The sequence below is a fragment of the Talaromyces proteolyticus genome (assembly GCF_021365285.1).
Source record: "Talaromyces proteolyticus strain PMI_201 chromosome Unknown BGW36scaffold_14, whole genome shotgun sequence".
NCBI lineage: Eukaryota > Fungi > Ascomycota > Eurotiomycetes > Eurotiales > Trichocomaceae > Talaromyces > Talaromyces proteolyticus.
Genome location: NW_025764290.1, coordinates 639,680 through 652,637, shown reverse-complemented (window position 1 = coordinate 652,637; position 12,958 = coordinate 639,680). Strand labels below are relative to the sequence as shown.

The 12,958-nt window shown below is 47.8% G+C and overlaps 5 protein-coding genes across 5 annotated transcripts; 2 read left to right on the top strand and 3 right to left on the bottom strand.

The window, feature by feature from the left end:
* Window positions 1–53: 53 nt before the first annotated feature.
* Window positions 54–2,865, bottom strand: BGW36DRAFT_307543 (cation efflux family-domain-containing protein; the record flags this gene model as incomplete). Its single annotated transcript, XM_046212249.1, has 3 exons — window positions 54–1,122; window positions 1,168–2,364; window positions 2,414–2,865. 3 exons carry the CDS (start codon window positions 2,863–2,865, stop codon window positions 54–56), a joined length of 2,718 nt encoding a protein of 905 aa, XP_046066311.1.
* Window positions 2,866–3,259: 394 nt separating this feature from the next.
* On the top strand, window positions 3,260–4,860 carry BGW36DRAFT_329498 (putative beta-1,4-mannosyltransferase). Its single transcript, XM_046212800.1, has 2 exons — window positions 3,260–3,626; window positions 3,683–4,860. Exons 1-2 carry the CDS (start codon window positions 3,392–3,394, stop codon window positions 4,840–4,842), a joined length of 1,395 nt encoding a protein of 464 aa, XP_046066310.1. The 5' UTR covers window positions 3,260–3,391; the 3' UTR covers window positions 4,843–4,860.
* Window positions 4,861–4,989: 129 nt separating this feature from the next.
* On the bottom strand, window positions 4,990–6,333 carry BGW36DRAFT_307001 (putative acetyl-CoA-acetyltransferase; the record flags this gene model as incomplete). The annotated part of the gene is made up of 2 exons (XM_046212201.1): window positions 4,990–6,135; window positions 6,193–6,333. The coding sequence occupies 2 exons, from the start codon at window positions 6,331–6,333 to the stop codon at window positions 4,990–4,992; spliced, it is 1,287 nt and encodes a 428-aa protein (XP_046066309.1).
* Window positions 6,334–6,824: 491 nt separating this feature from the next.
* BGW36DRAFT_390098 (S-adenosyl-L-methionine-dependent methyltransferase) lies at window positions 6,825–8,877 on the bottom strand. Its single transcript, XM_046217434.1, has 9 exons — window positions 8,557–8,877; window positions 8,461–8,498; window positions 8,340–8,390; window positions 8,272–8,278; window positions 8,167–8,211; window positions 7,953–8,110; window positions 7,865–7,890; window positions 7,781–7,811; window positions 6,825–7,719 (listed from the first exon to the last, which is right to left on the bottom strand). Exons 1-9 carry the CDS (start codon window positions 8,632–8,634, stop codon window positions 7,122–7,124), a joined length of 1,032 nt encoding a protein of 343 aa, XP_046066308.1. The 5' UTR covers window positions 8,635–8,877; the 3' UTR covers window positions 6,825–7,121.
* A 2,856-nt stretch (window positions 8,878–11,733) lies between these two features.
* On the top strand, window positions 11,734–12,165 carry BGW36DRAFT_411891 (uncharacterized protein; the record flags this gene model as incomplete). Its single annotated transcript, XM_046219189.1, has 1 exon — window positions 11,734–12,165. The coding sequence occupies one exon, from the start codon at window positions 11,734–11,736 to the stop codon at window positions 12,100–12,102; it is 369 nt and encodes a 122-aa protein (XP_046066307.1). The 3' UTR covers window positions 12,103–12,165.
* Window positions 12,166–12,958: the final 793 nt, after the last annotated feature.

The following is a 12,958-nucleotide window of genomic DNA, read 5'->3' as shown; positions in this document are numbered from 1 at the left end:
CCCTTTCTTTGAATAGCAAAACAGTAATATGAATGGAGAAGGTATGTTAAAAATCAACTTATATATGGCGACCTATTCCCATTTCCGCCCGCACACCAGCATTTCCCTTCCCCCTCCCGCTCGACTTGCACGACGATGTCCATGTTTTTCTGCTGCAGGTATTCGACTGTGCGTTTGCGGACGTCATCGATGTCCGCGCTGCGGGAGGCGATGATGTGGATCATCCCGAGGACTTTGGTTTCGGTGTGGTGGTCGTGGTTGTGGTCATGGTCATGGTCATGGTCATGGTCGTGGTCGTGGTCGTGGTCGTGGTCGTGATGGGTGTGGGTGTGAGCGTGGTCGTGGTCGTGGTCGTGGGAATGGTGATGGTCGTGACTATGTCCATGGCCATGGCCATGATCGTGACCCGAGGAATATGCAGATGTGGTATCGTCCAGCCAGAACTTGGGCACGGTATAACCCACCACGCCCCGCAGCGTATTAATGCCCGCGAGGGTATCCCTGAGATTATACTCCACATCCGCCGGCAAGGTCAGCAGCAACGTAGACGCCGTGCTCGACACTAGCGGGACGGCAGAGGCGAAAATCAGGATCGCGATGAGACACGATGCGATGGGGTCAAAGCCAGACCAGCCGTAGAAATGTACCAGGATCGTGGAGATGACCACAGCCACGGATCCGAGCGTGTCGGCCATGATGTGCAGGAAAATGCCGTGCATGTTCTCGTTCCCGTGGGAATGGTCGTGCGAGTGGCCATGATGCGCGTGGTCAAAAGCCATGATTCCGACCAGGTTCACGGCAAGACCAGCGATGCTAACTACCAGGAGTTCCTGGATACGGCGCATTTCACTACCCGACATTAGACGCTCGATGGCTTCGTAGACGATCTCGACGCTGATGATCATCAGGAATACTCCGTTGGCAAAGCCCGAGAGAGTATCGACTTTGCCATAGCCATATGGGAAGCGCTCGCTAGGAGGCCATCTGCTCATGACTGCCGCGGACAAACCGACGACAAGAGCGAGGCAGTCGAAGAACATGTGGATGCTGTCGCTAAGCAGACCCAGCGAGCCAGTGACGAATCCGTACGTGAGTTGGATAAGCATGAATCCGAAATTCAGGCTACATTTATTAGCACAGCAGGATTAAATAATCGGTAAGACATACCACATGAAGTAGAAGATCCTCCGAGAATTCTCCTCCGACATAATACTATGGAAGATCGGCCAATCCTCTCCATGTTCGAGTAAAAACTTTGTGATGAATGATTTTTCCTTTTTGAGCCGTGTTGGCTCACCTGGTTTGGGATCGTCGAAAAGAGCGGCGAAATAGCAAAATGCCGCCAATACGGACCAAGATACATGCGCAAGACGACTGCTTTCTTCGTGTGGCGCGGCACTGGTGAGTACGACGACAAGAGCTGTTGCCGCAAATCCTACTTTCTGACGTGAACGTAGCCCGAAAGGTGAAGAAAGCGTATATGTTAGTGCAAAAACACTAGCAATTGTCAGCGCTTTAATCAAGTCTGAAACCCCGAATGGCACCTGCGAATCGTTGAAAGGCGAGGTTATTATTGAGAGAAGAGCCATCACTCCACCAGAAATCAACGTGAGTTGCACATCTTCAGGCGATGCGGCCAATGGACTGCGAAGCAAAGCCGCAGTTTGCTGGTCCAGGAGAGCCGTAAGAAAATTTCCAAGCTGAGATGCCGACTCAATATTTGGCTTCTGGGTTGCGAGGACGAAGTCTCTTGGTGCTGGAAAAGGCGGACGGAGGACGAAGATTGAAACGGCGAGAGAAATATATCCACGGAATGGCTGGGTATCAATTGGAAAGTCGTAGCCAAGAACATCCAAGACAACAAATAATGACAAAACAAATAGGGATGCCGTTTTATTTCCAAGCTTTTCTCGTATTCCGCTGGCTTTTCCGCTGGCGTCGAAAATCACTGGCACGCCAGCTGCATACGTCAAGCCCAGCGCAAGTGCAACCATTGTGCCGCCAATAATCATGCCAGAGTATATAGGCAGCGCAATCGATATGACGTGTAGAATGGCCTTTGTTGCCAAGCCTGTGTTGAGTTGAAAGCCCGTCATGGCTGGCAGAGCTTGACCAGCACGTAGACGTCGAAGTATGGATATGCCTCCAATGCAAAGCATTGTCAACGAGACAAGAACTAGCGTGCGCCACCATACTGTGTCAACTGCCGTTTCTGGGGAATATGTCTTCAAGAACTTTTGTTTGGCAGCAGCGGATTTCAGCATTCGCCAGACTTTGTGCGAGGTCGGCGTTGTGTAAGCCCTCAGATACCATGATAATAAGGACCACGGGGCGGCTGTAAGAACACCAGTTACGATTTCATAACTATCACTTATTAGCCGAAGTATCGGTATTAGCTCAACTCTTTACCCACCTCAACGGCACCTTCTCAGAGGCTTGGAAGGGAATTGCGTATGCGTCCGAAGCTTTGCTACCTTGCACGTAGGCTTCATCTATAGCTTCTGCTTTGATTGCTGATCCATTGCTAGCTATCGAGTGCGAGTGGTTATGGTCGTGGGAATGTGAGTGTGAGTGTGAGTGCGAGTGCGAGTGCGAGTCCGCATGCGAATGGGAATGCGTATGCGTATGGGTGTCGGTGCCCGTGTTATTGTGGTTCGTGTCATGTCCATGCCCGTCATTGTGTTCGACGTGATGATGAGCATGATTGCCTTCCTGAACCTCGCCCTCGTTTATCACAGGCGATGCAAAAGCAGGAGTTTGCGACCAGTTAACAGACCGCGTATGGCCTCGCGGCGGCCGTCGACTGTGCCCGAACGAGCCCGAGGGCATGTGTGAGACGTCCGATATCGTGGACGAAGTCGACATTGTTGCTAGCCCTCGCCGGTCGTTATGCCCAGCTGCATTTATTTCCAGCCTTTATCTGGCCACAACGAACGACATCGGCTTGATTGACAGGTGGGGGCTCGAAGCGGCTGGAGCTCGACAGGTCAGAAAGACGAGATGACGGACGCAGGGAGTGGCACTGCAATATCGCAAGGCTGTATATAAGAAATCCGGCAGCGAATGGCTGAATATTCTAACACAGGACGAGTCTGTACTCAGCTAGTCGAAGGTTGAATGAAGTCGCGCGGTCTTTCAGAAAAGGCGACCCGCCGCGGTCGCTCTGGGCCAATGGGCGGCGGTGCCACGGCGAAAAGGGGGACTCCCGCCGCGATAAGCTGCAACCCTGTAGCCGATCTCCAAGCTGGAGTCTCCCCGCATCTGATTTCGCTCTTCTCACCACGAACAGCTGGAGTCGATATCACAGACACCAATTGCCAATTCCCATGGCTGACCCTTTTGGCGCTATTATAATGTTATGAGACCTTGAATACCATAGCGCATCGCGACCATGATCGAGACCGCTATCAGCGTTGCCTTCTGGGCGTCAAGCTTGCTGACTGTGGTTATTCTCCTCCTTCCCTCTCAGTACACTCCACAAGCCAAGCAGAAAGATGGGCAGGACAAGGAGAAAGTCCGGATACAGATCCTTGTCCTAGGAGATATTGGCCGCAGTCCGCGAATGCAGTACCATGCCATGAGCATTGCTCATCGTGGAGGCCACGTCGATGTTATTGGGTACCACGGTAAGTAGCAATGGGCGCCTCAGACCATATGAATTGGGAATATTAATGTTTAATAGAATCCGACCCTCATCCTGACATAATCTCCAACCCAGCTATTTCCATCGTCCCGCTTCCTCCGCATCCCGCCTTTCTTCAAACAAGCAACAAGCTGCTTTTCCTCCTCTTCGCGCCGCTCAAAGTTCTCTTCCAAATCGCATCGCTTTGGATCTGTCTTGCATACCGCACGAAACCAGCAAAATGGATGCTCATCCAAAACCCCCCTTCCATTCCGACTCTAGCATTAGCGTCTGTTGTATGCTTCCTCCGCCAGACAAGACTTGTCATTGACTGGCATAATTTTGGCTATTCAATTCTCGCGCTGAAACTCGGGGATCGACATCCACTCGTCAGGTTATCGCAGTGGTACGAGAAAGCCTTCTGCGGCACAGCAACTGCGCATTTGTGTGTGACCAGCGCTATGGCTCGGGTCTTGAAAGAAGACTTTGGGATTACTCAAGCCCCCATCCTGCCGCTACACGATAGACCGGCGAGTCATTTCAAACCTATACTAGATGATGGGGAGAGGATAAAATTTATAAAGTCTCTGCCAGAAGCCGCTGCAGTGAAGGCTGAATTGGAGGCCGGGGATGTTCGGGTGCTTGTCAGTTCAACATCTTGGACGGCTGATGAAGACTTCTCAGTCCTGATCGAAGCTCTTTGTCGATACTCTGAAACCGCAACCACCAAGAAAACCGCCCTGCCTAAAGTGTTGGCAATCATCACGGGCAAGGGACCGCAAAAGGAGATGTATCTCAACGAAATATCGGCCCGTAACAAAGCCGGAAGACTGAAAAATGTCACTATACAAACAGCCTGGCTTAGCACCCTGGATTACGCGAAGCTTCTGGGCTGCGCGTCACTTGGTGTCAGCTTACACACTAGCAGTAGCGGTGTAGATCTCCCTATGAAAGTTGTGGACATGTTTGGAGCTGGCCTCCCCGTTGTTGGATGGAGTCGGTTCGAGGCCTGGCCAGAACTCGTGACTGAGGGTGTTAATGGGCGTGGCTTTGGTAATGCTGAGCAGCTTGCTGAGCATCTCACTGATTTATTCAGTAATCCAGATAAGTTGCAAATCCTGACAGAGGGCGCTCGAAAGGAGAGCTTGCGTCGGTGGGATCAGGAGTGGGATCCTATTGCAGGGAAACTATTTGGATTGATGGATGCTAGTGAGCAGTAATAGACACTTCTTCTATAGATAAATGTAGCGACTATTGAAATATGAATTGAATAGGTCGTTAGTATTTACATACATTGGATATACAAAATGAATCCTCATCAGTAAGAAAAACGCTTTACAGAACAAATCATGAAAGATATTATGATTTTACTCGACCTTGTCCAGCTTTTGAACGACAACAGCAGTCGCGGCCCCACCGCCATTGCATATCGCAGCAACACCGTACTCACCAGCTTTCAATTGATGGAGCAGGGTGGTCAAGATACGAGAACCGGAGCTACCGAGAGGGTGTCCGAGCGAGATAGCGCCTCCAAGAGCATTGACGCGCGCGTTTTGGAGACCGAGGATCTTCTCGTTAGCCTTGATGACGGCGGCAAACGCCTCGTTGAACTCCCACACTGCCACCTGATCCTTGGTAATACCAGCCCTTTCGAGGGCGATTGGCACCGCCTTGGCGGGGGCAACGGGGAAATCGACGGGATCCACGGCAGCATCTGCAGACGCGACGATACGTGCGAGAGCACGGTTTCCAGAGCCATACTGCCGTGCGAGTTCGCGGTTTGCAAGCACCACCGCCGAGGCACCGTCGTTGAGCGTCGATGCGTTACCAGCTGTCACGGTGCCAGTGCCATCACGGACAAAAGCGGGTTTGAGGCCCTTGAGCTTCTCAATCTGTAGGCTTTCGAAGCCTTCGTCCTTTGAAAACACGGTTTCGCCCTTTTTGCTCTTGATTGTCACCGGTGCGATTTCCTCGGCGAATTTGTTCTCCTTCCAGGCCTGTTGCGCGCGTTGATAGGACTGGATGGCGTAATCGTCTTGCTCTTCACGGGTGACGTTGTACTTGGAAGCAGTCTTTTCGGCGCAAACACCCATGTGGAACTGGTTGTAGACATCCCAGAGACCGTCCTTGATTAGTCCGTCTTCGACTTTCAAATTGCCGAACGCGGGCAGCTGGCTAGAGCGTGGCAAGTAGTATGGCACTTGGGTCATGCTTTCCATTCCTCCGGCGACCTGGGCTTCGGCTAGACCTAGTTGGATATTCTGGGCGGCGAAGACAACGGCCTTTAACCCAGATGAACAGACCTTGTTGATCGTAATGGCTTCAACTGTATTGGACAGACCAGCGAGAATCGCGGCTTGGCGAGCTGGTGCTTGACCGGAATTCCCCTGCAGCACCTGTCCCATATAGACATCTGTGATTTTCTCGACAGGGATATTTGATTTCTCAACGGCCGACTTGATAGCCACCGAGCCGAGTTGAGGGGCAGACAGGGAGGCGAGGGAGCCATTGAACTAAGAATATATTAGTTCGCTACAAATCTGGCGTCCGATTTGAAGGCATTGACTGACCTTTGCAGTCGGAGTTCGAGCGGCGCTGAGAATGTATGCATCTTGAATCTCCTTTGCTACTGTGCGGGTCGTGCTAAAGGATCGTCGGGGCAAGTGGCCAGCCTGTAAGGCGAGGCGGGCAGTGGCTCGAGACGTCTGCATTGTGGGATTCTGGCTGTGAATCTCGACGGAAGGAAAGTTCACTAGAAGGACACACACAAGAGGAACGGAATGAAAATTTCGGAGGAAAAGATTCTTGATTGATATGAGAAGAAGAGGTCAAGTATATGATCGCTGCGCCGTTCCGCCTTGAATATCCGAGAGGCCGGACCGAGGCTATCCGTTGCCGCAACTACCATGCAGGACAAGTATTGCAAACTGAGCCTCCTAGAGAACTAGCACGGCATTCTATGGGAAAGACTTGCTGCGATATTAGAAATTTAACAAGCACTGTTTCCATAGCTGGAAATGTCGATAATAGCGGCCTTATTCATATAAAGCCATTCTATTACTGCTTCCTGTGTGATATCGCCACCATTTTCACGTGATTTTCAACCTCCCTCAAATAAACATGTTCACGATACAATGATAAAAGGAAACTCATTAATATTATTATTTCATTGGCCGACTTCATTTGTACTAAACTTAGACCTCACCAAAGCGCCTTTGATTTACGAGATCGACACCTTTCCATATCTAACCTAACCCCTAATATCTCGTAGCCTTTCCTTGTCGGTATATACTAATCTCGGATGCGGCTGACATCGAAAAGCTTTGTCATCAACCATATACTTTGTGCAATGAGGGGGTTTTACTCATTCTATTCAACGTTGTGAAGAGACTGTCTGCATTTGGAGGTGAAGGATGGATTTATATGCTAGGATGGCGGATTGCGAGTTGACTTATTTCAGACAATTAGCTAACGGGCCCAGTTCGCAATTCCTGCAATTTCAGGCCTCGGGCTTTTTGCCATAGATGAAATGGGTGTATATAAAGAACTGCTGGTCGGGATTTTTGAACTCCTCCTTCACTTTGGCGATGAGAACCTGGCATTCCAGCTCTGTCCAGCCTAAGACACGAGTAAAAAGCGCTAGCGTGAGGGGCTCAATCGAGTCGAGGACATGGCTATGCATATATTGACCGATTTTACGAAGTTTGGGATCTGAGGGCCATGTACCGATGGGAACCTTAAGAATATCCTCCTTCACATCCACGTAGCCTGCGGATCTTACTTTGTCTGCCAGTTCTGCCACGACCCGCAATGGCTTGCCAAAAGATTTGGTTCCATCTACTAAAGCCCGCTGCCACCGTTGGATATGCGAGTCGTCTTGCAGCTCTCCGCGCTGGGTTTGGAACCACACATTAAACTCCTGCAGCTCGATGTAGCCTGCGGGCGTGGTGTGCGAGATAGCTTGTTCGAACAGTCGGTCCCAGTCACCGATACTGCCTACCATATTGCGTTGATGGATATAGTCGAATTTTTGGCCCTCTTCGTATGTCCAAGTGGCCTCTACATCATCAACAACGAATTGGAGGTTGGGGGCAATCCTGGCACCGGGGTTACATATCAGAGATTCTTCTCTTAGTAGTGTTACTAGGAGCACGGTACCATGTCGGTTGGATAGGACTCAAATCGATGCCTAGGCTCTCCTGTCAGCCCATGTGACGGAAAGAACTCATCTCAGTCTCTTACCGATGACTTCAGCGCCTGGAAATTCACTAATCGCCGATTTGGTCAGTAGGAATATCAAATCTCCATCAAAATGTATATGGTGGCTGACTCGGCGATGTCGAGGGCATAGATGCCCGTTCCAGTTCCATAATCAAGAATGCGCCTCGGAGATCGAGAGAGCGGAGCTTTGTACAGACCGCCGTCGAGCATCAGAAGAAAGATGTGATGCAACATATCCAGGCGATCTTGCTCGGTCTCGTCATTCGGCTGTCCGTTACAGTCAGTATGGAAGCGCCGCCGAGTCAGGGATTGCTAGTACGGACATAGAGATATTCTCCTTCGCGATATCGGTGGTATCGACGTCCATTCTGGTGAAATGATCAGTATTCTGCAATTTTTCCCACTCGAGGCTGCAAGTGAAGGGATACCTCGTATCTATAATCCATCCATGATTAGCTGGCTATTCATTACATGAAGAAGGACACCAAGAACGCACACGTAATCAACCACACTGGATGCGAGTGAAGTAGTATCGGATAAAGTATCACTAATATAAAATGTTTCGACATTAGAACTTCCTGTGGTCATAAGCCTAGGCTATAGGACGGGAATTGAACCTGTCACCAATCGCAGAATCTGTCGCAGAAATGACGCTCTTTCTGGAGGTCAGCCAATGCCACCAGCAATAACATCCAAGGTAAGGACTTGAGCACTTGGGCCTCGATATCTTCTCCCAGCAAGGGCACAGCAGCCGCCCCCGGTCTCGGGCCAGCCTGAGAACCGGAAGTCATCGTCGTATAGGAGCTGTTTCTCAAACCATGACTACCAACCCGACTGGGCGACCGTTCCTTTATATTATGAATATCTGGGGTCAGTCGGCTCGACCCGCACGGATATCCGCAAACTGGATCCGGTTTCACTCTTCTCCATCAACACTTAGCTAGCGCGATTCCTCCGGAAGGCCTGCTTCGGGGAATGGTGAGGGATTCTGCGATTAGGCGCTGAGTTGTCAACAAGCTAACATTTGAACGAATCAAGAAGAATTGGTCATTATTATTGTTGTTGGTTTATCAATCTACGGAGGCACTAAAAGCGTCGGCAAGTCCGTACTAATCTTTCTTAGTATTTTATTACAGCACTGGTGAAAAAGTATTTGCTTTTCCCGCCCGTAGCCCTACTCACTCAAAAACTAAAATTACTATTGGGCCAACGCCAATCACGGTTTCTTGGCTAGCTAACATAACGGATACGTAGTTGTGTGCGGCTAGTTGCCAACCCTATTCTATATATCGTACTTAATATCCCTCAAATTCAAAACCATCTAAGACCGTGAATCACGCGTTAGTAATGCATTGGCCCTTCGAAGGCGATCTACCGGGTAGCTAGGATGTCAGCTGCCTGATCTAGGTTCCCTTTAGTGGATCCCTGTTCCAAACCGTGGATCAACAGACGCATGTTCATACATTCGTAGAGTGTGCAGTACATATCGTAGGTTTAAGGGTGATCTAAGATGTAATAATTGATATGGGGTCTACACTCTCTTTCAGTTACATTTTTCTAACATTAAATTCTCTGGGACCCTTTCGATTTTACCCACCCGTGGACCAGAGGGCCCACCAGTGCATTCACTAGCCAGCGATCTTGTGCTCCCTTTCTCTTCTGACAGCATCTCCGCACTGCTAGTACCTTCTTACCAATATACTCAACCGGATCTACCGCAAACAGAAGCCATGTATTGCACAAATACCATTGTCATCCACAATATCAATAATACTTATCTGTAACACCTCGGGGTCGCTATCATCAGCTGGGAGAAGATGGTCAAATGCGACACCGTAGTAGTCAATCGCCCTAAAGTCAGATTAAAAGGAGAGGAGTGATTGACCCAGGTATATCAGAACTGCTAGCCTCCATCAGTAGAGGTTGATGCGGACCTACTCATTCGGACGTTTCTCTGTCATCCAGTCCAAATACTCATCGCACACCACCAGGTCACCCTGGACTTCTGGACAAAGGTCCTGAATTTTGATACGTCAATCGTGCTAGCTCTTGGCCTGCTGGGTGTGAGAATGTTCGGTCTAGAAAACCCAGGCACCACGAGGCATTGATAGAAGTATTTATATGACGATTAGGAGACTTTCAATTTGAATTCTAAGCGGCTGGTTATGCGGTGGGAGATGATACTGGTCGGCGGAAGCGTGAATGCAGAGCGGGATGTAAAGTGGGATCGCCTTTTGATTGTTTCTAGTGGAATTGATCGAGAAGCCGTGGTAACTAAACCGAACTACCTACAAAAGGGGTGATTATAATGATCTAAGAACTCTGCGCATTCTGAATATATAGGGAAGATGTTTCCTAGCAGTACATGGGGGACCTAGGGCTCATATATATAGCACCAAAGGTACACAAAGAACATATATCTATATCCTGAACTGCTTCACTATGGTGAAAGCCCTTAGATCATGACAGTGATGCTGGATCAAGTTTGAAGTACTTTATTCATATGCCCGGGAAAGAGAATTGCAATGTTTGAGATGGATACAGTCACGCCCGAAATTGCCTTAGAATGTCTTGGACGTAGAGATTTGTTTTTGTTGGGCGAAAATCCGCTGCATCAAAAAGGGGTCCCTTCTTAGTGACGGTAATTAATTTGGTACTAATTGGTTGCCACTTTTCAAGCCCTAACACATGAGTGCTCTAAACTACATTAAATGGCAAGTGCTCCTGTAAATACACCATTCTGTACTAAACCCGTAATATTAATATAATAGTGATGAGAAGAATAAACAGATTTCTGGAAGGTCCAGTGCAAACCTATCAAACAGCAATGCGGCTGTTAATTTAGGAATATATCAACTACTTCCGTCCCTTTATCTTCCAACCCAAACTTTAAATATAGAGCAGTCTAGCTTCGCCCTTGTCTTGGGGAGCATGGATTTCGCATACTTTTCAAGGAAATGTCTGTTTATAAGCTTTAGTGTTTTATAATTTCAGGAAAGCTATGGTCAACATGTGTCGAACTTTCAGAGGATCCGCTTCTTATTAAGCTGAACGAATTAAGGAACGTGTTCCTTGCAGATGGATTTTAGGATGATGCAGTCTTTCTACGCAATTTGTCATGCTTTAGAAAGCATTTGGAATCTAATTTTCGACTACTGGCTGTGACATTGTATAGTCGTGTTTGAAAAACTTGGAATAATCCGAAATATTTGGAACAAGTCTAAATTTAATACTGCCAGTCAGTGGGCATATTTTCCAATCACAGGGATCGAGGACGATCTCGTTAATGTAGTGGGGTCCGTGGGCCTGTGCGGTATAAGCCAATCCCGGAGATAGGGAGGTCTTGTCATATAATTCCAAGTCCGCGCTTGCATTGAAGCTGGGGATTCCCCTCCCAGAAGAAAAAAATGACTGCTCTGTGCGTTTTATCCTTTATAATACAGAGGTAGTCTCTCCTGTTCATTTCCAATTCCAGTATGTGGTAGTTCTCTCAAATACGGAACCGATTTCCTAATCTAGTGGTTCATTCGTAGGCTTCAGCTCATCCAATTCAAAAATAGAGTATAGGGGCCATTTCCATCACGTCATATGCTAGTTAGATGATTATAACACTAGTTAGCCTCCTAGAAGTGATCTGCAATAGAATGACGTCCAAGAAAGTTCATAGTGTACGAAGATGTCGAGGTATAAAATTACGGTATGTAAAGGGTCGAAGTACTCGGATTTTTGTTTCATCACACCTTTTTGATTTCATTATCATAAACATCGATTTCTTCAAGGTCAAAGAAGATTACCCTACTCTCCATTACTTCATACGAAAAACGCCAACTTCAAGCACTATTTTTTCTTACAAATCCCTCTAAAGTCAAAAGTTCAACAACAACAACAACATGATGTTTTCCATCCCGCAAATAGTCCTCATGCTTACCGCATCTGCCTCTATTACTTCCGCCTATACAATTACAGCTTGTACAGATGGGGGCTGCAGTGAAAATTGCGTGGTCATTAATGGCGACGATGTCGATGGTACAGGCCCATGCAACGACTTTGGATTCGTTGCTAATAGCATTGAGTTGCTGAGTGACAACAACGTTCTGGATGGGTGGGATGAGGTCAGAGGAGGATGCCTTGACGGACCGGCAAATGAAGATGCTTGGATTGGAGATGGGAATCCAGATAATTATTGCTATGACTTAGCTAGTTCAGAGGGGGCTCAAAATGGAATCCGATACTGGCTGGTCAACTCTAGTGGACAATAAGAGAGTTCGGATAGCTTGATATACTGGGTATACCAGGGTGATAACGCTGGAAGAATGAGCGGGTTGAGATAGTTACAGTAATAGCTGGTATGCTCAACTGGATTTGTTGAATACGTTTTTGGGAAAACATTCAATTCAGTATCACTTTGTGTTTGAAAATTTACTGCGAAATAAAATGAATTAGCAGTTGATTCTTGTTATAGTAATGTTATGTGCTCGCCGGACACACTGTTCAACTACTTTACCAGGCCCATATTAGTCTTCCCTTAGGGTAGCCTTCAACAGAAAGCGTTGTCAGGTCACAAGAACATCATAGGTAAAGTGCGAGTGGGACTGATTGTATTCAGTCTAATCTTCAACTTCAGAAAATAGCCTGATACCTACATTAGAGCACAACTGTTTGACTCGGTCTGAGCGATGAAATGATGCATTGTCCATAACCAGAACAGATATTGCCACTGGGCACCTCCCACAGTACCGGAGCAGCCGTCTAAGGAAATTTTCAAAGACTACAGCGTCAGTTGAGCCTTGAAAAATATCAGACATTACGATACCATCTTCAGCATATGCTAACAGTATCTGATAGCATTGGCCCCAATGAAATTTATATGTCTAAACTATTATTACACCTAGCGGAGACCATCTAGTCCGTCTATGTCCTACTCGTTTTATCATATCTAGGCTCATCAACAAGAACCAGGTGATATGACTCAAAATCGGATAGCGTATGTTGGTATTATAGAATGCTTTTAGTTGATAGTACGATCTTGCGCTTTCTGTCGAGCTTTTATTTTCGTCTAACAACGACGGGAAAGAGCTCACTTGAGGTCAGATGATGGTGGTAGAATATTAAATT